The sequence below is a fragment of the Salmo salar genome, chromosome ssa13, assembly GCF_905237065.1.
Source record: "Salmo salar chromosome ssa13, Ssal_v3.1, whole genome shotgun sequence".
NCBI lineage: Eukaryota > Metazoa > Chordata > Actinopteri > Salmoniformes > Salmonidae > Salmo > Salmo salar.
In genome coordinates, this window is record NC_059454.1 from 83,033,703 (window position 1) to 83,060,327 (window position 26,625).

At 41.8% G+C, this 26,625-nt stretch overlaps 1 protein-coding gene, 1 non-coding gene and 1 pseudogene across 2 annotated transcripts; all 3 read right to left on the reverse strand.

The window, feature by feature from the left end:
- Positions 1-1,107: 1,107 nt before the first annotated feature.
- LOC106567863 (ribonucleoside-diphosphate reductase large subunit) lies at positions 1,108-20,704 on the reverse strand. Its single transcript, XM_014137690.2, has 18 exons — positions 20,428-20,704; positions 18,631-18,719; positions 18,353-18,530; positions 15,249-15,409; positions 15,116-15,155; positions 14,762-14,924; positions 13,055-13,196; positions 12,722-12,805; positions 12,341-12,502; positions 12,127-12,206; positions 11,835-12,036; positions 6,094-6,243; positions 5,751-5,972; positions 5,540-5,616; positions 5,266-5,401; positions 5,037-5,132; positions 4,699-4,887; positions 1,108-4,410 (listed from the first exon to the last, which is right to left on the reverse strand). The coding sequence occupies exons 1-18, from the start codon at positions 20,444-20,446 to the stop codon at positions 4,222-4,224; spliced, it is 2,379 nt and encodes a 792-aa protein (XP_013993165.1). The 5' UTR covers positions 20,447-20,704; the 3' UTR covers positions 1,108-4,221.
- On the reverse strand, positions 12,599-12,676 carry LOC123726257 (small nucleolar RNA SNORD83). Its single transcript, XR_006758648.1, has one exon. It is a non-coding gene; the product is annotated as a small nucleolar RNA SNORD83 (small nucleolar RNA).
- LOC123726270 (uncharacterized) lies at positions 12,901-13,022 on the reverse strand (annotated as a pseudogene).
- Positions 20,705-26,625: the final 5,921 nt, after the last annotated feature.

The window sequence follows — 26,625 nt, forward strand, 5'->3', positions numbered from 1 at the left end:
GTCCCCCTTGCCCCCTCATCAGGCTGTGTTAGTCTGTTTGTATCTTTATGTTGCTATGCGCAGGTCTCAGCTTGCAGAACACCTTCCTCTCCCCAGAGGTTCCCGCAGCAGCTCATTAATTCATCACCTGGAGCATCACATTCCCTCCTGTCCCCAGGCTTCACACACCAGAGTTCCTCCACTGTGGAAAAAACCCCACCTGACCTTTAGCTCCCAGTGGCACAGTAGGCTGATGTAGCATCAGCAATGGGGTGATATCATCCCACTGTTCCCATCACGGAGCTCTAGCTAAACATCTAGACCCTCACTAGATTTGATCAGCACTTGCACTACTATGTATTGAATTATTGTAGACCTTCATATGCGGATGCATACATCATTTCCAACCAATAGGACATCTTACAATACATTTCTAGGAGATGCCGCCATCTGTACATTCTGTTGAGTCCCACTTGTAGGATGTCTAACACAATTCTTGGCTTTTACCTAGGGTGCATCGTTGTCATAGCCATTATCTACTTAATCCATGTTTATCTTTATTGCTGCATTGGTCTCTCAGGTCCAGTTGTATATTTTTTTTATTTAGAAGTGGTTTCACTTTTTACTTTTGCTAAACACCTTAAACTGCATTTAAACATAAAAAAATACATGTGCTTGATAAAGTTATTTGAATACCTTTGTTAGGGGTTTGTCATATAAATTAACGCCCAATCCCAAATGGATCCCTAACCACTTGTGAAGATCAGAGGATTTGACTAGTGTAAGCAATATAGTAATAGCGCCAACTTGCCCTCCGATATTCTAGGTGGAAGTTTTGCCATATTTCAATGTTTGTGCTTTTCTTATAACTAATTTCTGTGTTCTGTTTAAGTGCTGTTCTATAAACCAATTTCTATGTTCATGCAAGTGGTTGACTGAACAAATCCTCCTCTTATCAGTAGCTGCAATTTGGTAGTACGCCCAGACCTTGTTTTGAGAACAAACTCACATGTTATGAAACAGTATTGGTCGGTCGCATGAATGAAACAAAACGTTAATGATGAATTAATTATGCTAAATCATGTGTTATGTTCTAAATATCAGAGTAAGAACTCTACAGACACTATGAAAGCTTAAACCAAGTTTATTCACCCCAAAGGATCGAACAGCTGAACAAAGATATCTCCACCAGTGGTAATATATATACCCCAATTTTAGTGGTCTCCTCTTTAAACATTACATCTTTATTACTAGGCAGGAAATTATTATACAGGCAATAAACTGTTCCTTCTCCCTTGAGGCGACCTGACCTCTACCCCCTTCCTCACTAATCCACAGCTCTCTCCCCTTGTCAGTGCTGCCACGTGATCCTTTTCCCTGCACTCAGCACATTCCAAGCTTAATTGCACCCACCATATACATTCCTCCTACAGATAACCATTAACTTCTGGTGTAAACCCTAGACTATGGCACCGTTCATGTATCTAACATAACTAATGATTAATAATATTTAAAGTTCAGAAATCCGATCCCATCACATGCAAATATAACTTGTCTGTTTATAGCCATATATAAGACAACTGCTGGGTCTACCCAGGAAGAGCTTCTGACAGACATGTACTATGGTGCATTGAGTTGGTTGGAACCTCTCCAGCCGGCTGACAATTATTCATTTACGACTGACTGAGTGTCCCGGTGTAAGAATTTCCCCACTACATTTCTAAAACCAATAAAAGTATCAGATCTCCACAAGTGCATAGGGGTCCATTTGGGATTGGACCCAACACTCACTATAACACTTCTGGATTAGAAGATCCAGAGTGAAAGAAGCCCCATCTTCCTAATGCAATGCCAATCAAGTACAAAATAGTCACCTTGTGCCTATGTACTGTTATTGCTAAACTACTGCAATGGCGACCCGTCATTCAGGGCAGAGCCCCACCTGTTTAGCTAAAGTAATAAATAATCATTAAAATTCACTTTATTTTCTTGTTACCTGTTTCACATGTTCTTTTGGCATTAATACATGTCACATATCAGTTTGCAAATAGTGCAAAAAATATTGAGTTAATAAAGCTGCACATAAACATGGTCTCTTTTTTTGTTTTCTTGAGTAAGGCAACTACAAAACGCATGTGTTTCAGCCTACCGCAGTGCTTTCTGTGGTGGTGGGGCAGCCAGAGGAAAATACAGAGCGAAGGGGTTGGTAATGCTCTCTAGTTGCGCCGTGATTGGCTCAGTGCTCTGTCACTCATGGGGACACTACGTCACTGCAAAATCTACAGGGAGAGCTTGAATATTCAAGCAAGCACCATGGGTGCTGCCAGAGTTACATTAGAAGTGCCCATCCAAGAAGGCACAAGGTCATTGGCCACAGATAAAATTACATATCTACAGTAGGTTTGATTGGACTGATCATGTCAACATCATACTTTCAAAATCTTAACTAGCAAGCTAGCTGTCATCTTGAAACAAGTCGACAATCTACTGGCAAATCCTTTTCAATCCTCGTCATATGAAGAGAAATTATAGATAAAACGTATCAGTGCTCATCGGCAATAAACATTACACAAGTTGGAAATCGCAAATTCAACAATGAGTTGTTTCGAAGGAATCATTAGCTAACTGCAAGCATTGCAAAGCAATCACTAACATGCTATTCAGTAGAGTGGATGTGTGGTCCAAGTCTGGGTTTATGGGTCTCTTTTCCAATCTTAAAAGGATAAACATTCAACATTGGCCATGCTGTCATTCAATCATGACTTCAGCCGCTTCCAAAATTGGAAACTCGGAACTGGGAAATCTCTTTCTAGAGCTCAGATCTGAAGATCACTAAAGTCATGATTCGACCTTGTTTTATTCCGAGTTCCCAGTTGTCTTGAAAGCACCATAAATCCAGAGAATGCCAGACTTTTGACAAAGTTTGACACAATTTGCCCACGAAGGACCGCCACGCCACCTTTCTGTTCAAGTGAGCAGAGTACAATAAGGTGAGTACAAAAATGTATTGTATACCACTGCATAAATGTAATGTCAGGGAGATAGTATTACTTTCTTAGATTCAGTATACTTAAGTGCATGTTTTGTAGTAAGCTGTTAGTAGCCCATGTTTCTCACCCTAATAATTTGGTCTATTTTCACCTCTTAATTTCACCTAGTTCTGACTTGGTGGTGCACATGTAACCTATAGCCTGTTTTAGAGTAATATAATCAAATATTGTAAGAGCTTTCATGGTCTACTTATATGTCCCCTTTATTTATCCTACGGTTCTGACTTGGTGCACAGGGAGAACACTAAGAACGGCCCATGTTTTGAGTTCTGTCGCTGTACATTTCAAAAGTGCTGCGCAAATAGATTGACTACGTCCATTCTAGCTTGATCATTGTCTTAATCAAAATGATGGATTGCCTCTTATCCGCTCGTTGTCCCCTTATGCCATAGTTTGTACATCTCAATTGTCAGTAGAACCCACATTTGTTTAAGCAAGTCAGCTATGTTTTTTTTTTTTTTTAAAGGCAGTAAATGAGGCTGAATGAACTGTTTCGCTGCCAGACAAGGCTCCGCTGATAGCCAGGTGTACCAGTGGTAAAATGTTGGGACTGCTGTTGGGGCAGCTTTATATAGGCCCTAACAGTTTGTGGGCACTGTAATAGTCCAATTAAATGTATTGTTTAGTGTTATGTCATTTTTTTTTGCCCCACCAAGATTTACATGCTAAACTGGCCACTGAATACCTTACCATAAGTACCACAGGATATTGCATGAATGTCAAAACTTAATTACAAAACACCCCCCCCCCACACAGGTAAAATACAAAGAATACACCATTGAAGTTAACTTCTTGAATGAAATTCAAATTATGAAATCCTTAGATTTACATACTAACAACGGAGTTCACACTTAAAAAAAATGAAACACTGAATTCTATACAAATCAAGCAGACAGTGTACCCAAGAGCGATAAATAGAAAACTGCCGACAGTTAATAATCTGTGATAAAGCAGACCGACACGCACCATGTACAGTACTACTTAGGCTAGAGTAGCACGCCCACAAAACAACCATAATAGCCTGATCTATAAACCCCAAGCGTGAGCCTATGATCTGACATCAGGGCAGATAACTATGATATTAACTGACCTAAACACAATCAGAGTGGGGTTCAATGATATTGAGGAGTTCAGTGGTCCACCGCAATGGTTAATTAACCAAGAGCGAGGATAGGAGGAGTTAGGGGCCGGTCTAAGAGCCACACATCAGGCAGTCGTCACGGTTCTCCAGGGAACACACCATAGCGGCTCTGTTGAGCTCCTTGATCTCCTCTTCGTTCTTAACCGACTGAGACTCTTTCAGCTTCTCCTTGTTCAAGGTAAACTGGATGGGGTTGGCTGCAGGCTTGGTCCTCAGGTAGTACATGCCCGTCTTCAGACCCTGAGAAAAGAGGTTAATGCTTTATCTTGATGAACAGCGGCGTTCGGTTTATATTGAGCACTGCTTTGATCCTCTCTAGCCAGCCCCCCCTCCCCCCCTCTCTTTTGTAAGTGCTATCAATCACTCCAAGTGCCAGCTGTCCAGGGTCCTCGGGGTAGATGTCGGCTTGTCACTCATGACACAGGCTCGACACTTAGTCGGACTGCAACGCCTCAAGCAGCCGTTGAGGATAGCCCTGGGCTGGGACCAAGTAGTGTTCTATAGATTTCAATAGTCAAGCAGACTCACCTGCTTCCAGCCGTAGAAGTGCATGCTGGTGAGCTTGCCGTAGTTGGGCTCAGCGATGTGGATGTTGAGAGACTGGCTCTGGTCTATGAAGGCCCCGCGGTCAGCAGCCATCTTCAGAATAGTCTTCTGGGAGATCTCCCACACAGTCTTATACAGCTCCTTCAGGTCATCTGGGATCTCAGCAATGCCCTAAAGACAAGTAACAATGGAATTATAACAGTGACTACTGAAAAGGATAACACTTAAAATCTAACAAAAAGTCACATGACATAACATAGGGCATAATTGCACTCCAATTGCTCTTCATTGATTAGAGCTGTAATGTGATGGGTCCTCACCTGGATGGATCCGTTCTGACCAATCAGCTGGTTTTTCATCTCCTCGTTCCACAGCCCTCGCTCTGTTAGGTCCTTCAACAGGTGGGGGTTCACAATCTGCAGGTGACACAAAACCAAAACATTAGCACTCACCCACACCCCCCTACTCAAACCCTTCAAGTGTTTGAGTAGGCTGTGTATGTCAGCAGAGGTCTAAGTGTCTGTGGAACCCCCAGAGAGTGATACTGACCTGGAACTCTCCAGAGAGGACTCTGCGGGTGTAGATGTTACTGGTGTAGGGCTCGATGGACTCGTTGTTGCCCAGGATCTGAGCTGTGGAGGCCGTGGGCATGGGGGCCAGCAGCAAACTGTTCCTGACACCATGCCTGGAGAGGGGGGGGTAAGTGAAGTGTTGATGAGACAAAGGCTAGGACATAAGTTCACAGAGGGCTTGGTTGGTAATATATGTGTTGAGACTAACTGTAGTTGCATTGGTAAAATGGAGGACAAGGTTGACAACTTACTTGGCAATCTTTTCCTTGAGAAGTTTCCAGTCCCACAGGTCAGTTGGGGTTTTGTCCCACATGTCATACTGAAGGATCTGAGAAAAAAATGATAACAGTTTAAGCCCAAGACACCAACCAGAAAGGCCTGAAAGTAACAAGTTAGCCAAAAACAGAAATCCTACACACGATATCTAACATCCCAGTTAGGTTATAGCGTGGTGGTACTCACTCCTTTGCTGACGGGGGAGCCTGGGTAGGTTTGGTAGGCACCAAGCTCAGCAGCCAGCTCACAGCTGGACTCCAGGGAAGCATAGTAGATGGTCTCAAATATCTGAGTGTTGAGCTTCTGGGCCTCAGCACTCTCAAAGGGGAAACGCATCAGAATGAAGGCATCAGCCAGACCCTGGACACCAATACCAATGGGCCTGTGGCGCTTGTTGGAGTTCTCTGCCTGGTTAGAAAGAACAACCGGCATGGGAAATAAGTTACAGGTCAACATGAAGACATAACTTGTAGAATCATCTGTCTTGCTGATCATTATTAGTAGCACTACATTTAAGTATAGACCTTACCTCGATCACAGGGTAGTAGTTGATCTCGATGATCTTGTTGAGGTTCCTAACGATGACCTTGGTGACATAGGCCAGCTTGTTGAAGTCAAATGTTTTCTCTGGGGTGACGTACATGTTGAGGGCGATTGACGCCAGGTTACACACTGCCACCTGAGATTGGGAAACAGGAGCCAGATAGATTAGCATCCCACTTTAAAAACAGCTGTTTTGTGTGATCAACATTTATATTTATTTTCAAAATATACAGATCGAAGGATGTCATTCAAAATGTTTTGGGATTAAGTATAGATATTCTCAGAAAGCCATCAGCCTTGGGTGATAGATAGTAGGGATGGGTATTTTACATTTTTGACTAAGTACTCGCATCATTTTTTCCAGAGTACTAGAGCCAAAACAATTACATAAAATCTACAGTGCATTCGGAAAGTATTCTGACCTTGACATTTTGTTATGTTACTGCCTTATTCTAAATTGGATTAAATATTTCTCATCAACCTACACACAATACACCATAATGACAAATCAAAGACAGGTTTTAGAAATGTTTGCCAAATTATAAAAATATGACATTTACATAAGTATTCAGACCCTTTACTTAGTATTTTGTTGAAGCACCTTTGACAGCGATTACAGCCTCAAGGCTTCTTGGGTATGACGCTACAAGCTTGGCACACTTATATTTGGGTGTGCCAAGCTTCATCACACAACTGAACATTTTTACTACATATGAGGCATGTCTTACCTTGCTTCAAAGTAGTGTAGCCAAAATCAGACCATATCCATGGTGGAAATTTGATAAATTGTATTTCATTGTCCAGTAGCCAAAGGCACAATCCTTGTCATATTAGCAGCCCATGCTAGTTGTTGCATATTAGATCGCCCATTTTTCTAAATTTCTAATGGCTATTTTCATCTTGGTCACATGAAACCACTCGCATGTGTGTACGCTTTTGAAAGGTTTTCCTCTAATTGCATTATGGAACAAACATTCGCGCATAGCCTATGGCCTTGTGCGAACTGCTGCGCTTATGTGAATAAAAAGTTTATCAACATTAGGCTAAACATTCTGATCGGTTGCATCAGACTCATTGCTTTTTAAAGTTACATTTTGTATGTAGCCTAGGCCTACTGGTTGTATGAATTTGCGATCCATCATCCCACAACTGTCCCAGAGTCTGTTTGGAATAGGCTATTTCATTCAACAAGCTGACCGATAGAATAGGTCAACTTTTCAAAACATACGGAGCCACATTTTCCCAACGGAAACACTGATGCATACATGCATGCTTAATGAGTCTGAAAATACGGTCAGTATTTATTAGGGATGCTTGACATATCGTAAGCATATCAGAAGATATTCGCTAAAAATGACATGCATACCTATATAACGTAGGTAGATGACATGACGCCACGAAAAATATGGCGCAAATGGGTAGTTGATATTAGAGGTCGACCGATTATGATTTAACGCCGAAACCGATTGGAGGACCAAAAAAAGCCAATACCGATTAATATGCCGATTTTTATATATAAGTATATACATAACACACATAGATACACACACACACAGTTGAAGTCGGTAGTTCACATACACTTAGGTTGGACTTAATAAAACTCATTTTTTCAACCACTCCACAAATTTCTTGTTAACAAACTATAGTTTTGGCAAGCCGGTTAGGACATCTATATTGTGCATGACAAGTATTTTTTCCAACAATTGTTTACATACAGATTATTTCACTCCTAATTCACTGTATCACAATTCCAGTGGGTCAGAAGTTTACATACACTAAGTTGACTGTGCCTTTAAACAGCTTGGAAAATTACAGAAAAGGATGTCATGGCTTTAGAAGATTCTGATAGTCTAATTGACATCATTTGAATCAATTGGAGGTGTGCCTGTGGATGCATTTCAAGGCCTACCTTCAAACTCAGTGCCTCTTTGCTTGACATCATGGGAAAATCAAAAGAAATCAGCCAAGACCTCAGAAAAAACATTGTAGACCTCCACAAATCTGGTTCATTCTTGGGAGCAATTTCCAAATGCCTGAAGGTACCACGTTCATCTGTACAAACAATAGTACGCAAGTATAAACACCATGGGACCACGCAGCCGTCATACCGCTTAGGAAGGAGACGCGTTCTGTCTCCTAGAGATGAACGTACTTTGGGGCTAAATGTGCAAATGAATCCCAGAACAACAGCAAAGGACCTTGTGAAGATGCTGGAGGAAACAGGTACGACAGTATCTATATCCACAGTAAAACGAGTCCTATATCAACATAACCTGAAAGGCCGCTCAGCAAGGATGAAGCCACTGCTCCAAAACCGCCATAAAAAAGCCAGACTACGGTTTACAACTGCACATGGGAACAAAGATCATACTTTTTGGAGAAATGTCCTCCGGTCTGATGAAACAAAAATAGAACTGTTTGGCCATAATGACCATTGTTAGGTTTGGAGAAAAAAGGGGGAGGCTTGCAAGCCGAAGAACACCATCCCAACCGTGAAGCACGGGGGTGGCAGCATCATGTTGTGGGGGTGCTTTGCTGGAGGGACTGGTGCACTTCACAAAATAGATGGTGTCATGAGGGAGGAAAATGATGTGGATATATTGAGGCAATATCAAGACATCCCTCAGGAAGTTAAAGCTTGGTCGCAAATGGGTCTTGACCCCAAGCATACTTCCAAAGTTGTGGCAAAATGGCTTAAGGACAACAAAGTCAAGGTACTGGACTGGCCATTACAAAGCCCTGACCTTAATCCTATAGAAAATCTGTGGGCAGAACCGAAAAAGCGTGTGCGAGCAAGGAGGCCTACAAACCTGACTCAGTTACACCAGCTCTGTCAAGAGGAATGGGCCAAAATTCACCTAAGTTATTGTGGGAAGCTTGTGGAAGGCTACCAAAAACGTTTGACCAAAGTTAAACAAGTTAACTTCCTTGGGATAGGAGGCAGTATTTTGACGTCTGGATGAAAAGCGTGCCCAAAGTAAACTGCCTGTTACTCAGGCCCAGAAGCTAGGATATGCATTTCCTTGGTGGATTTGGATAGAAAACACTCTAAAGTTTCAACAAAAAAAACCTGTTAAATTCATGTCTGAGTATAACAGAACTGATATGGCAGGCAAAACCCTGAGGACAAACCACCCCCCCCCCCCTCCAAAAACAATGGCTGTCACTTTTATTATAAGGCGAAATCCTCCCAAACTGCAGTTCCTAGGGCTTCCACTAGATGTCAAGTCGTTAGAAAGAGATTCATGCAGGTTTTTTGAAAAATGAGCCAGAAACTGTAGTTTTTCAAGGTGACTCCCATTTTGGCTGTAGTGTTTCCAAGCGCGTGGAAGAGAGCTCGTTCTTTGGTATTTTTCTCCGGTAAAGACAATAACGATTCTCCATCTTAAATTTTTATAGTTTATTTACGTATTAGGGTACCTAAGGTTTGATTATAAACGTTGTTTGACTTGTTTTGGAAAGTTTATTAGTAACGTTAGGGATTCATTTTGATGGAGGGAAACCGGTGGATTATTGACTGAAGCGCGCCAGCTAAACTGAGTTTTTAATGGATATAAAGAAGGACTTTATCAAACAAAAGGACCATTTGTGATGTAACTGGGACCTTTTGGAGTGCCAACAGAAGATCAAATGTAAGGCTTTTATTATATCGCTATTTCTGACTTTCGTGTCGCACCTGCCTGGTTGAAATATGTTTTCAATGGTTTTGTATGCGGGGCGCTGTCCTCAGATAATCGCATGGTTTGCTTTCGCCGTAAAGCCTTTCTGAAATCTGACAGCAGCTGGATTAACAAGAAGTTAAGTTTATTTTGATGCATTACACTTGTGATTTTATGAAAGTTAAATATTTATAATACTGTAATTTCAATTCCGCGCTCTGCAATTTCACCGGATGTTGTCGGTGTCCCGCTAGCGGCACACCTTCCCAAAGAAAGGCAAGGCAACCAAATACTAATTGAGTGTATGTAAACTTCTGACCCACTGGGAATGTGATGAAAGAAATAAAAGCAGAAATAAATCATTCTCTCTACTATTAATCTGACAGTTCACATTCTTAAAATAAAGTGGTGATCCTAACTGACCTAAGACAGGGAATTTTTACTAGGATTAAATGTCAGGAATTGTGAAAAACTGAGTTAAAATGTATTTGGCTAAGGTGTATATAAACTTCCGACTTCAACTGTCTGTCTGTGTGTGTGTGTGTAATTAATATATATCAAATAAATAAAAAATGATATTTATTTTAATTATATATTTTTTGAACTACAAAAAAATTAAATAATAAATAGGCCGATTAAGCGGTATTGGCTTTTTTGGGTCATCCAATAAAATCGGTATCGCCGTTGATATATAATAATGACATTTACAACAATACTGAATGAACAATGAACACTTAAGTTAATATAATACATAAAATCTATTTAGTCTCAAATAAATGATGAAACATGCTCAATTTGGTTTAAATAATGTAAAAACAGTGTTGGAGAAGTAAAAGTGCAACATGTGCCATGTAAAATAGCTAACGTTTAACTTCCTTGGTCAGAACATGAGAACATATGAAAGGTGGTGGTTCAATATTCCCAGTTCTTCAATATTCCCAGTTAAGTTTTAGGTTGTAGTTATTATAGGAATTATGACGCGTCGACTATTTCTCTATACCATTTCATATACCTTTGACTATTGGATGTTCTAATAAGCACTTTAGTATTGCCAGCCTAATCTCAGAAGTTGATAGGCTTGAAGTCATAAACAGCGCTGTGAAGCAAGCATTGCTAAGAGCTGCTGGCAAACGCAGTAAAATTTGAATGGATGCTTACGAGCCTGCTGCTGCCTACCACCGCTCAGTCAGACTGCTCTATCAAATCATAGACTTAATTATAATAAACACAGAAATACGAGCCGTTTGGTCATTAATATGGTCAAATCTGGAAACTATCATTTTGAAAACAAAACGTATATTCTTTCAGTGAAATACAGAACCATTCCGTATTTTACCGAACGGGCGGCAACCCTAAGTCTAAATATTGCTGTTACATTGCACAACCTTCAATGTTGTCATAATTATGTAAAATTCTGGCAAATTAGTTCACAATGAGCCAGGAGGCCCAAACTGCTGCATATACCCTGACTCTGCGTGCAATGAACTCAAAAGAGAAGTGACATAATTTTCATAGTTAATATTGCCTGCTAACATGAATTTCTTTTAACTAAATATGCAGGTTTTAAAAAATATACTTCTGTGTATTGATTTTAAGAAAGGCATTGATGTTTATGGTTAGGTACATTCGTGCAACGATTGTGCTTTTCTCACGAAAGTGTTTTGTTAAATCATCCCCCGTTTGGCGAAGTAGGCTGTGATTCGATGACAAATTAACAGGCACCGCACTGATTATATGCAACGCAGGACAAGCTAGTTAACCTAGTAATATCATCCATGTATAGTTAACTAGTGATTATGTGAAGATTGATAGTTTTTTTTAATAAGATAAGTTTAATGCTAGCTAGCAACTTACTTTGGCTCCTTGCGGCACTCGTGTAACAGGTGGTCAGCCTGCCACGCAATTTCCTCGTGGAATTAAATATAATCGGTGTCCAAAAATGCAGATTACCGATTATTATGAAAACTTGAAATCGGCCCTAATTAAAAATCGGCCAAGATATTGATATTGTGCCATTTCGGACACAGCCTCAGTAGTTCCAACCGTTTAGGTAATCTGTTTCCCTCACCTCATCATGGCTGGTGTACTCTACAATCTCGGTACAGAGGTTACTGGACTTGATGGTTCCCAGGTTCTGATGGTTACTTTTCCTGTTGCAGGCGTCCTTGTAGAGCATGTAGGGGGTGCCCGTCTCAGTCTGGGACTCAATGATGGCGTGCCACACCTGCTGGGCCTTTACCACCCGCTTCACACGACCCTCTTGCTCATACCTGGGGTGAGACAGGACCAGTGAGACACTCCACACAAAGCTGAGACCGGTATGTAGCTGTGTTATACAGGCTCAGGAGCCACAGTCTTACCTGGTATAGAGATTCTCAAACTCCTCCCCCCAGCACTCGTCCAGTCCAGGGCAGTCACCGGGGCACATCAGGGACCAGTCCTGTGGGTACGATACACCATGAGTACTGATATCTTGAAGATACTCATCTAAATAGAACCATTCCATATTACTTTATCACTAAATTCCATATCTGGTTCGAACATTTCAGTTTGTACGCAGATGTTGCTGCATACCTGGTTGCTCTCCACTCTCTTCATAAAGAGGTCAGGGATCCACATGGCGTAGAACAGATCTCTGGCCCTCTGCTCTTCCTTCCCCGTGTTCTTCTTCAGGTCCAAGAAGTCAAACACATCAAAGTGCCACGGCTCCAGGTACATGGCAAACGCACCAGGTCTCTGAGAAGGAGAGGGGAATGAGAGAGGGCGTTAACTGTCTGATGAAGGTACAGTAAACACAGGCCAGAGTCTGAAAGACAGTATGCATGTTCTCAGAGCCATCAGCCTTGGGTGTAGAGGGTGGGTCATCTCTGCGCAGAACGCTAATGCACATCTGTGAGGTCATCCTGTGGCCAGAGTCAATAACACAACCTCTAGCCAATCTCATTTCTTTCTCACCTTGTTGCCTCCCTGGTCCACGTAGCGTGCTGTGTTGTTGTACACTCGGAGCATGGGAACAAGCCCATTGGACTTGCCATTTGTCTGAAAAAAAAAGTAAAAAGCCTCAGTCAATGAGACTTGCCAAGCGTTACAATGAAAAGGCATTTTTGGTTATTTATAAAAACACTTTCCCCCACCATGTCGGAGCAATCAATCGTCCACTGTTCTGGATCGTTGGAGTAGACATAGCCATCACTCTCTGCCCCTCATGACACAGGCTCGACACTTACAGTCAGACTGCAACGCCTCAAGGGGCAGTCTTATTTATAAATGCGACCGTGTGATCCTCACCCCAGCAATGTAGCTGCCCGTGGCTCTGATGCAGCTGACTGCCACTCCGATGCCCCCTGCTGATTTTGAGATTAGGGCACACTGCTTCAGGGTGTCGTAGATGCCCTCGATGCTGTCGTCCTTCATGGCCAGCAGGAAACAGCTGAAAATCAACAAGGACAACCCATATAAAACACATCAAGCACTTTTCTGGTTTGCACCTAGAACGGTCAATGTCTATAGTTTCTAAACTCATCAAAAAAAGTTCCTCTCACTGTCAACTGCGTTTACTTTCAGCTAATTTAACATGCGTAAATATTTGAATGAACATAACAGGATTCAACAACAGACAAACTGAACAAGTTCCACAGACGACATTCAATTTCTGTTAGTCACATACATGGGGGGGGGGGTCAAAATAAAACAGCTGCATTAAGCACTGCAGTGCATCTCCTTCTCATGGACTGCACCAGATTTGCCTGTTCTTGCTGTGAGATGTTACCCCACTCTTCCACCAAGGCACCTGCAAGTTCCCGGACATTTCTGTGGGGAATGGCCCTAGCCCTCACCCTCCGATCCAACAGGTCCCAGACGTGCGCAATGGGATTGAGATCTGGGCTCGTCGCTGGCCATGGCAGAACACAGACATTCCGGTCTTGCAAGAAATCATGCATTGTCATGCTGGACGGTCATGTCAGGATGAGCCTGTAGGAAGGGTACCACATGAGGGAGGTCTTCCCTGTAACGCACAGCGTTGAGATTGCCTGCAATGACAACAAGCTCAGTCCGATGATGCTGTGACACACTGCCCCAGACCATGACGGACCCTCCACCTCCAAATCGATCCCGCTCCAGAGCACAGGCCTTGGTGTTACGCTCATTCCTTCGACGATAAACACGAATCCGACCATCACCCCTGGTGAGACAAAACCGCGACTCGTCAGTGAAGAGCACTTTTTGCCAGTCCTGTCTGGTCCAGCAACAGTGGGTTTGTGACCATAGGCAACGTTGTTGCCGGTGATGTCTGGTGAGGACCTGCCTGACAACAGGCCTACAAAGCCCTCAGTCCAGCCGCTCTCAGCCTATTGCGGACAGTCTGAGCACTGATGGAGGGATTGTGAGTTCCTGGTATAACTTGGGCAGTTGTTGCCATCCTGTATCTGTCCCGCAGGTGTGATGTTCAGATGTACCGATGTTGTTACACGTGGTCTGCCACTGCGAGGACGATCAGCTGTCCGTCCTGTCTCCCTGTTGCGCTGTCTTAGGTGTCTCACAGTACGGACATTGCAATTTATTGCCCTGGCCACATCTGCAGTCTTCATGCCTCCTTGCAGCATGCCTAAGGAATGTTCACGCAGATGAGCAGGGACACCGGGCATCTTTCTTTTGGTGTTTTTCCAGAAACAGTAGAAAGGCCTCTTTAGTGGCCTAAGTTTTCATAACTGTGACCTTAATTGCCTACCGTCTGTAAGCTGGTAGTGTCTTAACGACTGTTCCACTGGTGCATGTTCATTAATTGTTTATGGTTCATTGAACAAGCATGGGAAACAGTGTTTAAACCCTTTACAATGAAGATCTGTGAAGTTATTTGATTTTTTACAAACTATCTTTGAAAGACAGGGTCCTGAAAAAGGGAAGTTTCTTTTTTTGCTGAGTTTATAACTCAGTAATCATAGCCATTACACTGAGGAATGGCTTATAGTAGGATGGCTGTTAGTAAGCGCTTACCTAGACAGCTGTGGGCGGTTGGTGCCAGCGTTGAAGAGTGTGGGGGAAGCGTGGGTGAACCACTTCTCTGACAGCAGGTTGTAAGTCTCGATGGCAGCATCAATGTCAGTCTTATGAATCCCAACTGCCACCCTCATGAGCATGTGCTGTGGTCGCTCAGCAACTACACAGGAACAGGACAGGTCAGCATGACGGATGGAGCTCATCTGAACCACATAAAAAAAGCTGCTCCGATAATGTGTGTGTTTGACCAGGTGCCACTGGTGATGAGCCCTAATCCAATGTAGCATATGTTCATGTCATGAAAAGATGTCAATTCTGACAGGGAGGTAATGCATCTTGGAGCCAACTCACCTTTCCCGTCAATTTTCAGCAAATAGGACCGCTCAAGTGTCTATGTAGAAAAATACAAATTTGTTTACTCTACTACCATTGCAGAATTGACTTAAATTGCCATTTCTCATAAACCATGTACTGTAAAAATGACCTTGAATCCAAAGAAGTTGTAGGAGAAGTCCCGGTCAAAGATAATGGCCGAGTTGAGGCGGTCCTTGTTTTCTAGGACAATGTCGAGTGTTTCCTTGGCGACCATGGGAGAGTGCAGTTTGTTTAGCGGGTTGACATAGTTGTATAGATCCTCCACCACATCTGCAACAGCATTGACGAAGAAAATAAGATGGTTAAAAATAGATTTTCAAATACACTAGTTTGCAGTGCTGTAGTACGCAAGCCCAGGACTGACTCGAGTTCTGATTTTCATGACTTTTGACTACCATTGGTGAATCGGACTTGCATTTGCACTTGGACTGGATAGGCTACTATGATAAGCAGAATATTAGCAGAACTGGTTACGCAGAGCAGCGAGGGTTGTTCTCTAGCTAGTAATGGGACTGATGCACAACACCGGCACACGCAGCCCATATCAGGTGAGCCACGACAACGCAAGCGATGAGTGTGGGCAGACAGGCTCCACTCCGTCACCAATCGTAGGCTAGACATCACGCAAGCAACTCGCGTCTCCGTAACCACCAGCCTACCATTTAGCAATGCCTAGTTAATACTATTGTTTTACGTTTCATAAAGCAGTTGGTTTCTTGAGTTTAAAAGTAAAACCGTCTCTTCCCATGGGTATTGAAAAGTAGGCCATCTTGGAATGTGTAGTGTCTCTCTACCCTCCCACTTTCCCATGTCTCCCTTTAGTTTTCACTCGAATAAACAAAAAAAAAAAACAGTGGGCCATCACAAAAAAAAGTAGCTGAGCGCCTGTTACAATTATTGCAAATAATAATCTGAACAATCTGACAGGAGAAATAGCCAACTCAATATAGAGAACATTCATTCCGTCAAAACACCTGTACAAATTTGACAACTATTGAACATTATATTAAAATATATGTATGTGAGAATGTGTATTAAGGACTTTTTTTTTCATATACTATTGCATATTTCAGGCAATTATGACCATAGTGCAACAGAAGGAAATGCTCACATGAAAAATCATCCCGCCACTAGTTGTTGAGACAGATTTCTGCCAAATCAATACAGGCGCAAATCTAGCAACAGATGAGCATCAAGCCAGCAAACAAGCCAAAAAAATAAGAAAACAGCAGTAGGCCTAACCAAATATCAAATGTCTAAAGAACAAAGTTGTTAAACCAATATTAATGTGGTATACTTTGTTAGACCCAATGACTCAGACTTGAGCACTTGGACCAGGACTTGAGCACTAGGCCTGACTTCAGCCATAGGGACTCTTAGGTGCTTCTAGCAACACGGGTGTATTTACAGTGCATTCGGGAAAGTATTCAGACAACTTGACTTTTTGCAAATATTGTTACATTACAGCCTTATTCTAAAATTTATGAAATAATTTCCCCCCTTCAATCTACACACAATACCACACAAGGACAAAAAAAACAACTCAAAATTAGATTTTTTAAATCACATTTACATAAGTATTCAGACCGTTTACTCAGTACATTGTTGAAGCACCTTTTTTAGCGATTACAGCCGAGTACGGCGCTACAAGCTTGGCACACCTGTTTTTGTGGAGTTTCTCCCATTCTTCTCTGCAGATCCTCTCAAGCTCTGTCAGGTTGGATGGAGAATGTCGCTGCAGTTATTTTCATATCTCTCCAGAGATGTTCAAACAGGTTCAAGTCCGGAAACTTGCTGGGCCACTCAAGGACATTGAGACTTGTCCCGAAGCCACTCCTGCATTGTCTTGGTTAAGTGCTTAGGGTGGTTGTCCTATTGGAAGGTGAACCTTCACCCCAGTCTTGGTTTCTCATGGTCTGAGAGTCCTTTACATGCCTTTCGGCAAACTCCAAGTGGGCTGTCATGAGCCTTTGACTGAAGATTTGCTTCAGTCTGGCCACTACCATAAAGGCCTAATTGGTGGAGTCCTTCTGGAAGGTTCTCCCATCTCCACAGAGGAACTCTGGAGCTCTGTCAGAGTGACCATCAGGTTCTTGGTCACCTCCCTGAACAATGCCCTTCTCCCCCCATTGCTCAGTTTGGCCAGCTCCAGGAAGAGTCTTGGTGGTTCCAAACTTCTTCCATGTAAGAATGTGGCCAATGTGTTCTTGGGGACCTCCAATGCTGCAGAAATATTTTAGTACCCTTCCCCAGATCTGTGCCTCAACACAATCCAGTCTTGGAGCTCTACAGACAATTCCTTCAACCTCATGGCTTGGTTTTTGCTCTGACATGCACTGTCAACTGTGGGACCTTATATAGACAAGTGTATGCCTTTCCAAATCAATTGAACTTACCACAGGTTGTAGAAACATCAAAGGTGATCAATGGAAACAGGATGCACCTGAGCCCAATTTCGAGTCTCATACTGTAGCAAAGTGTCTGAATACTTATTTACATAAGGGTTACGGTTTTTTTTTAAGCAAAAAAATCCTGATAACCTGTTCTCACTTTGTCATTATGGGGTATTGTTTGTAGATCGATAAGGGTAAAAAAAGTATTAATTCAAGGCTGTAACATAAAAACATTTGGAAAAAGTCAAGGGGTCTGAATACTTTCCGAATGCACTGTACATACACTAGCATTGGTTTCAATTGTATTGGGTTTCACAAAACAGTCAGTGGGAAGCCAGAAATTAAATACAATTCCATTTCAATTGCACCGGTGGGCAGGATTGGTGGGCAGGATTGTTGATCAATATGGTGCAGAGAATTTGAGTCAATATCTAAAGGAGTGTATTATTAAACCGACTTTCCAAGCATGGGTCTGTTATAAACCATCTTCCCCTCTGCTTACCTCCTGTCAAAATAAAAGTCAATTTGTGAACAGAAAACGAGTACCTGGTCAGAGCTTTTTTTCCCCTTCTTCCATGAAATAAGCAGAGATATACCCAGGACACGCCCATGGCTTAGACATTACTTTTACACACCATGTTTTTCAATAACCAAAGTGGGATTGTCAGCTCACTGGCAAGTTGGACATCTGTGCCAGTGAATCTGGTGGCTTAAATAGACTACTTTGACTGAGCCTGATAACTGAGCAGTATGCATAACTTTTAGAACAAAGGTTAGAAGAATTACAGTTTGAGAGAAAGCAAGTGCGAGAGAGACTTACCGCTGAAAACCTTCTTGGTCTCCTTGTGCAGGTTGGAGACGGCGATGCGGGCAGCCAGGATGGCATAGTCGGGGTGTTTGGTGGTGAGTGTGGCAGCGATCTCTGCAGCCAGCGTGTCCAGCTCCACTGTTGTGACCCCATTGTACAGACCTTGGATGACCTTCATAGTGATCTGGGTCTAAAAGGTGTAACAGGCAGAGTACAGGGTTATGGTGCACACAGAAAACACTACAATTGACAAACAATAGAAATACATTGAATATAAAATGTCAACTTACTGGATCGACAAAGTCAGAGTTGAGTCCATAGCACAGCTTCTGGATGCGGGAGGTGATCTTGTCAAACATGACACGCTCTTGGCGCCCATCTGAAAATTATGTAAAGACTGAAATGTTAGTCAGAAATCACTTCAATAACATGAATGTGTGCCATGGAAAAAGAACATTGAAGTGAATGTCAGTCATATTTCCCCAAAGCTTTAAAACTAGTGACTAGTATCTATGCAGAACAAAAATATAAAAACGCAACATGCAACAATTTCAAAGATTTTACTGGGATACTGTTCATAAGGGAAAATCAGTCAATTGAAATAACTTCATTAGGCCCTAATCTATGGATTTCACATGACTGGGAATACAAATATGCATTCGTAGGTCAAATACCTTAAAATGTAAAAAAAGTAAGGGCATGGATCAGAAAACCAGTCGGTTTCTGGTGTGACCACCATTTGCCTCATGCAGCGCGATATCTCCTTCGCATAGAGTGGACCAGGCTGTTGATTGTGATCTGTGGAATGTTGTCCCACTTCTCTTCAATGGCTGTGCGAAGCTGCTGGACATTGGCGGGAACTGGAACACGCTGCCGTACGCGACAATCCAGAGCATCCAAACGTGCTCAATAGGTGACATGTCTGGTGAGTATGCAGGCCATGGAAGAACAGTTACTTTCAGCCTCCAGGGATTGTGTACAAATCCTTGCGACATGGGGCTGTGCATTATCATGCTGAAACATGGTGATGGTGCCGATGAATGGCAAGAAAATGGGCCTCAGGATCTCATCACGGTATCTCTGTGCATTCAAATTGCTATTGATAAAATGCAATTGTGTTCGTTGTCAGTAGCTTATGCCTGCCCATACCATAACCCCACCATGGGGCACCTTGTTCACAACGTTGACGCCAGCAAACCGCTCACCCACACACCATACACATTGTCTGCGGTTGTGAGGCCAGTTGGACGTACTGTCAAATCCTTTAAAACGACATTGAAGGTGGCTTATGGTAGAGAATTCAATTCTCTGGCAACAACTCTGGTGGACATTCCTGCAGTCAGCATGCCAATTGCACACTTCTGCAAAACTAACAGGGATGGTAACAAATTCGTGCACAAAATTTGTGACATTTTTTTTGGTGCATATGTACATTTTCTTATAACACTTTACATGTTGCGTTTATGTTTGTTCAGTCAGCTAACATCCTGTTTCGTAAACCAGAAAGCTGTTTTGGGGAAAAGTAACAAAATTGAAATACTTGAAAATGTTAGTTAACTACTGTATATATGACTACTTAATTGATGGGATAATAAATCACTTCCAATTAAATTACCTATGTAGAGGTTAGTTAAACAAAAACTAACAATTAGGCGCCAAGTTTGACAGACTGAACATTCCTGTCTTGATCTAGTTAACGCGTTCAGTCACATTAACAGTTTGATTTCTGAATTGGTGGGGGAAGACACCTAAGCAACTAAGTTAGCTACGTGGTCTTCCAAAATCATTTTCAATTAATACTGACATGTGTTACCTACTGTTAGCCAACAACTTTACATGTGTTATATTTTAGCTAACTAACCTTAGCTAGCTAGGTTAGCATTATAGCTACGCAGAAAGCTAGATTAGCCAACCAGCTGACAGTAACTAGCAACCCAACTAGGCGAAGACATTCAACGTGGTTAATTTGAAAGTATATACTAACTACAGTAAAATACTCAAGCTTGTTTGTACGAAGAAACATGAGCTCAACACACACAAATGACAAGTACAGTAACTTGCTATCATTCCTACTATAAAGGACCTACCTCGCTTTATCACATGCATGTTGACAAGGGTTGTTTTCTTTCCAGAGAAAGTGCGAAATATAAGAATAACACTAATACTGTATATAGCTTAGAACGTGGCGGTACAATGACACAGTATTTCACGGTAGCAACCGCCGCTGACTTGAAATGGAGGATAAAGCGCGAATAACTGAAACAACCCGCCACAAACTCTTTTGCTTCAAATTTGTAGCCAATCAGAGGAAGAGGAAATGGAAGACCGAGGCCACAGAACAATGATTGGTTATAAACATCTTTGGAGAGGCCCAACTCCGCGGAAAAGCTTTCACCCTCCTGCAAGTGGTATTTCTTTCGTCCACCAAGCAAGGAGCTGTTGTATGGAGGTCAATGAGAGTGTCGAATTTGTTCAACAAAAAAATGAATGGCTTGTTTTCTACGTGATGTTTATTTGATCAAAAATAAGTTTCGTGATGCTTAAATTGTTACGAGTGTAGTGATATAAGTAGACACGTGACATTCTGCAGCATATTCATGGCATGAGGCTAGTAGGAAAGGATCTCTCCATGGAATACAGACGGTTTACAATAATGAGATGTATCCACCAATCCAAAGAAATTATAGGCGGGCGCTAGACAGCCCGCCGTGCCGTTTTGTGGACGACTCCCATTCGTATCTTGTCAGTTTATCCATAATATTTGTTTAAACCAATTACAGCGGCTTGTTCTCGTTAGTTTCCGTGTTCCAGTCAGCTGTCACCATAAACAAAATCTGGCGGGATATTTGGAAACGTAGGCTAGGTCATTTGCTTTGTGGGTTGGTTGGCTTTGTTTGGCAAACACTGAATAAGACTACATCAACCTACTCTTTACAATACTGACGGATCAATTAAGTATGATGAATGCTCAGAGACATTTCTTAGAGGACATCTTACAGTAAGAGGACCATAAAAATATTTTAATAAGTTAAACTCTTGAACAACATACTGGTATTCACCTTGGCACAAGTGTGCTTTAAAATGTTTCCCAGCAAATACATGAATTGTTAGATTCTTTGTTATTCTATCTAAAAATGGGTATATTACGATAGACAATGTGGTTATGGTGAATAAAAAAACTCAAAGTGACTGCATTGCTCCTCCTTGTTTTGACAAAATGAACAGTTTATTAAAAATGGCACAGTCAGTCCATATGCAAAAGAAAGATAGGCTATAGCACCCTCTGCTGTATGTTTCAATACCCTGTTTGTATAGAAGCCTGGCTTGTCAGAGACCCTTTGAAATAAAACATTATATCCACACTATAAATTGGGAACAGTAATTTTATGATGAATGTACAATACAAGTTTATAATATAAAGTACTAATATAAATATATTATAACCTTCATAAGCATATCTTCCACAATGACTCCCCATCTCTTCCTGTCCTGGGCTATTTGGATTAGGTGAGTCTTATCTGGTCATGAGCTCAGGCTCAAAAGTTTGCTGCTAGGTCATTCTTGGGCTTTTCATCTTCATCAGCTGGCTGTCCCCAACAGAGGTTACAGACTCGTAGCGGATGGGTTAAGACAGGCATCATCAACAAGATTCAGTCGCGGGCCAATTTTTTTCTTCAGCAGATGGTCGGAGGGCAGAACATAATTACAAATCATATAACCGCAAGAATCCCAAATAGATATACAGTGCATTCGGAAAGTTTTCAGACCCCTTGACTTTTTCCACATTTTGTTTCGTAACAGCCTTATTCCAAAATGTATTAGTTCTTTCCCTCAAACTACACACTATACCCCATAATTACAAAGCAAAAACGATATATATATATTTTTTTGTTACATTTTTGCTGAAATATCACATTTACATAAGTATTCAGACCCTTTACTCGGTCCTTTGTTGATGCACCTTTGGCAGCGATTACAGCCGAGTACGACGCTACAAGCTTGGCACACCTGTATTTGGGGAGTTTCTCCCATTCTTCTCTGCAGATCCTCTCAAGCTTTGTCATGTTGAATGGGGAGCGTCGCTGCACAGCTATTTTCAAGTCTCTCCAGAGATGTTCGATCGGGTTCAAGTCTGGGCTCTGGCTGGTCCACTCAAGGACAATCAGAGACTTGTCCCGAAGTCACATATATCGGGTGCACCAACCGTAAAGGTGAGTCTGTACAAAGAGGGCGTGTTTATTTATTTATTTATATATATAATTATGTATTTTTTTATCTTTGTTTAATGACTGCACCTGCGCTCTAGCTTGGCTGACGTTAGCAAGACTACCTGCGCTCTGCGCTCAACTGTAATTTCCCGGTCATTAACAAAAGTGCCCATTTCAATCATCATTGACAAAAATATCCAAACCACATAGATTTCTATGGAACTTTCCTCTGAGCAATGTATCGAATATATATTTATTTCAAAGACATATTCAACGTTTTATGCTCTCATTTGTTAGTTTTGCATAACATATTATAGCCCATTTTATATCAACTACCTGTAGGGCAGTGGCGGTTCTAGACCATTTCAACTGGGGTGGCCAAGCTGGGGCCAGTTGTACTGTTAGAGGTGCCAGTTACATTAGACGTTATTGTTGTCATATCGTTTTCTTCACTGCATTGCAGGCATTAGCAGGCAAAAGACCATGTTCTGCGTTGCCACTGTCTAATAATGGATGTAAAAAAAGAATGATAGCAAAAAATGGTTATGTAAAAATTATTTCATACTCCACATTTAGGGGGGGCCACAAGGGTTCCAAAATTGTTGTCACAGGGGCACTGCCCCCCCCTCTCCCTAGGAATTTGTTAAAATGAGAGGCTGCTATTCTAATATGAAAATTAACCAATGATATAAGGCCACACCCGGCCATGATTACAGACACCTGTGTCTTTTGACACTATATAAATGAGTCATCCTGCAGTGTTTGTCATTCTACCCTGATGAAGACAGCTTGTCTGTCGAAACTGTGGACATAAATATGTTTTTGCATCTGAGCTCCTAGAGAGTGCGGCTCTCCTTTATTTTTAAAAAGTGTTCCACTCCGCTAGCCAGCACCTCGCTATATAACTGTGCGTTTCTTTCGCCTCTAGATTATTCTGTTACACAGTAAACAGCACCCTACCGACAAAAAGCTATACAATGATGCCGAATGATAATTATTTTCCTGACACTGGTCAAAGACCTAAACAAGATTACTTTGAATATAGCCAAAGGGAACGTGATAAGATAATTGTATCGGAGTTCCTTTTTGACATGCCGGGGGTAATTCTGACCTCTCGAAAGAACTATTACATTTATCTAAGCGCCAGACGAGAATGTATCTACATATAATCACTCTTAGTGATTATGTGCGTCAAGGCATTATTCCACGGGGACTCGGGTGACAAAAATAACTATCATTGGGACAGCGCACAGATTTCTGTGAGTGCTGGTGTGCCATCCTGAACAAATGCTCTATTGATTTAATGACATTAATTGTTGACCAGTTGAAAAGGATCTTATTGAAATGGCTAACACGATTGAAGAGAAACGCACAGCTCTGCAAGGTGCTGTTATTGATGATGGCATATTCAATGAACTGATAAACTAACCCAGCGCTCCAGGACAAGTTGTCTACAGAAATAAAGGAACTTAAAATCAAGAAATTCAATCAAGACAAAAAAGACAAGGCAGAGGACAAAGTCTACTTCTGGAGAAACCCTGACAAAAGAGGTCCTGCTCCTCCTCTCCATGACAGACGCAGGAGGGATGCCGCTTACTTCTATCCATCCCCGTCTGACCAACACTCTACAACCTGCGCCTCATCTGCTTCCAGTGCCAAAAAATTTTATCCAACGAGAGACAAGGGCGATAGAAGGGCGGAGGTGGCCGCGGGCACGCGCACCGATGAGATGCCGCACCCAACGGGATAAGAAGAAACTACTCCCAGAGGCGGAGGTTCCCAGAACCCACAGGACTGAGTGTCTTTAATTTATCAAGCAAGATATTGAGCCCTGCCCATATCTCCTTGCTTAATAAAGGGTTATATTTTATGCCTACAACTCAGTGCAACGATTTTGATGTTAAGGTCGACATGTTTAAGTTTTTTATAAACATCCGTTTAAGGGAATACTTCAGCTCCCCTAATCGTGATGTTTCTACTGAACATGTGGGTTGCTCATCTGCACGTACTCCGACTCCTTTTAGAAGTAAGAGTTATTTTGTACCTCCAGCCAATCACATATTGCAGACTTGTTGAAAAAGTTGTTCATCTCCTTCAGAACAAACAGGAGTACATATCTTTTCAGAATTTACCTAGGGATGAAAAACATGCTTTACTTGATTTACAATCCGATACGTCAGTCCTTACCCGCCCTGCTGATAAGGGTGGGTCAGTTGTACTCATGGATAGGACAGTTTATGTAAATGTGTGTCATAGACAACTGTTTGACAATACCTTTTACAAGAAACTCAGAAGTGACCCCCACTGCCCAATTTCAGAACACGATCTTTACTGTCCTAGATGGGTATTTAAGTTCTGGTCAGATTAGCCAAAAAGTCGTGTTGTTTTTTTGGTTTTCAACACCCTATAATTGCCATTTTTTATACTTTGCCGAAATTACACAAAAATGTTACAAAACCTCCAGGGCGCCCTATTGTAGCGGGTATTGATGCAGTAACGGCCCCTCTACCGACTTTTGTTGACTTTTTTATTAGACCACTCGCAGAACAGCTCCATTCCTTTGTAAAGGACACCAGCAGTATGATCTCTATCATTGAATCTCTCGATCCTCTCCCAGAGAACACTTTGTAAATTACTTTTGATGTTGAGTCGTTATACACAAATATTCCACACGAGGGCGGTATTGAAGCTATGGAACATTTTCTTCTACAACGTGACCCGAATGAACTACCTTCCAGTGCCTGCATTATAACATTGGCTGAATTAGTACTCACACACAACTACTTCATGTTAATACATTATTTTTTATTCAGATTAAGGGTACTGCTATGGGATCCCCCATGGCTCCTAACTATGCTAATTTGTATGTGGGTTACATGGAGAAAGTCTATTTTCAATCCTCAAATGTTTTCTTTCCTAACATCATTTGGAAACGGTATATTGATGATATTTTTGTTCTGTGGAGGGGTTATGAAAAACAGCTCAAGGTGTTCCATGCTTTTCTTAACTCCTGTTCTGAGCATCTGAGATTTACTATGCAATCTGATACACGTCAAATCAGTTTTCTTGATCTTCTGATCTTGTTTGAAGACAATGTTCTATACAATGATCTTTACAGGAAACCTACTGATCGTAACAGTTTGAGGGCTGATGGTTGTCACCCACTTCCCTTAAAAAACAGTTTGCCATACAGCCAATTCTGTCGAATCAAAAGAATTTGTAAAAAAAAAACAATCTGATTTCGACAGAAATATGGCTGAGACGCAAAGAAAATTCAAGGAGAGTGGGTACAAAAATGGTCAGATTAATTCTGTCATTGAGAAAATTCAAAACGAGACATGACCTTTTAAGGTCAGTCTCGCAAAAATAAGCCTTCTTGCGTTCTAACTACCCGCTATTCAAAGTGCTCTGAACAAATCAAGGGAATCGTTCAAACATTGGCACATTCTAAGATCCGATGATAGTATCGGTAATGTGTTTTCGAACCTTCCCTTGGTCGTATTCTCGCAGGGCAGAAATCTCAGAGATAAACTGGTAAGCTCTGATTTACCACCCCAAGATATCTCTGCACGTGTATTTGCGCCCCTCCTGGATGGAAACTACAAGTGTAATGGCTGCGCTCAATGCAATGGCACTTATAAATGTAGATCCTTCAAACCCCCCCAAACAGGGAAACAGATCCCAATCAAAGGTGTTATCACGTGCCCCACTAAGACAGTTATTTATCTTATAACTTGTCCTTGTGGTAAAAATGATGTGGGTAAAACAAAGCGCAAATTCAAAGTACATATCTCGGAGCATTGTAGCATCATTAGGTGCAAAAACTCGACTTACCCAGTTGCGGCCCACTTTTTGGAAGAAAACCACTCGATTTCGCCTCTACGTTATATTGGCATCGAACATGTCACCACCCTCCCTAGGAGGGGGTGACCTCGACAATTTGTTAAAATGAGAGGCTGCTTGGATCTTTAATTTAAAGACCCTTGCTCCCTTTGGTCTTAACGTAGACTTTGATCTGAAGCCATTCTTGTGATTATTGTGATTTTGCTATTGTAAATGTTTGTAGGCTTATGTAGC

What these genes read in the sequence shown, in the direction of transcription:
- LOC106567863 (XM_014137690.2), bottom strand. An exon ending in AACCGCCCACAGCTGTCTAG is followed by an intron (nt 13,197 to 14,761) that starts GTAAGCGCTTAC and finishes GTTGATTTTCAG; the next exon opens with CTGTTTCCTGCTGGCCATGA. An exon ending in CTCAAGGAAAAGATTGCCAA is followed by an intron (nt 5,402 to 5,539) that starts GTAAGTTGTCAA and finishes CCCCCTCTCCAG; the next exon opens with GCATGGTGTCAGGAACAGTT.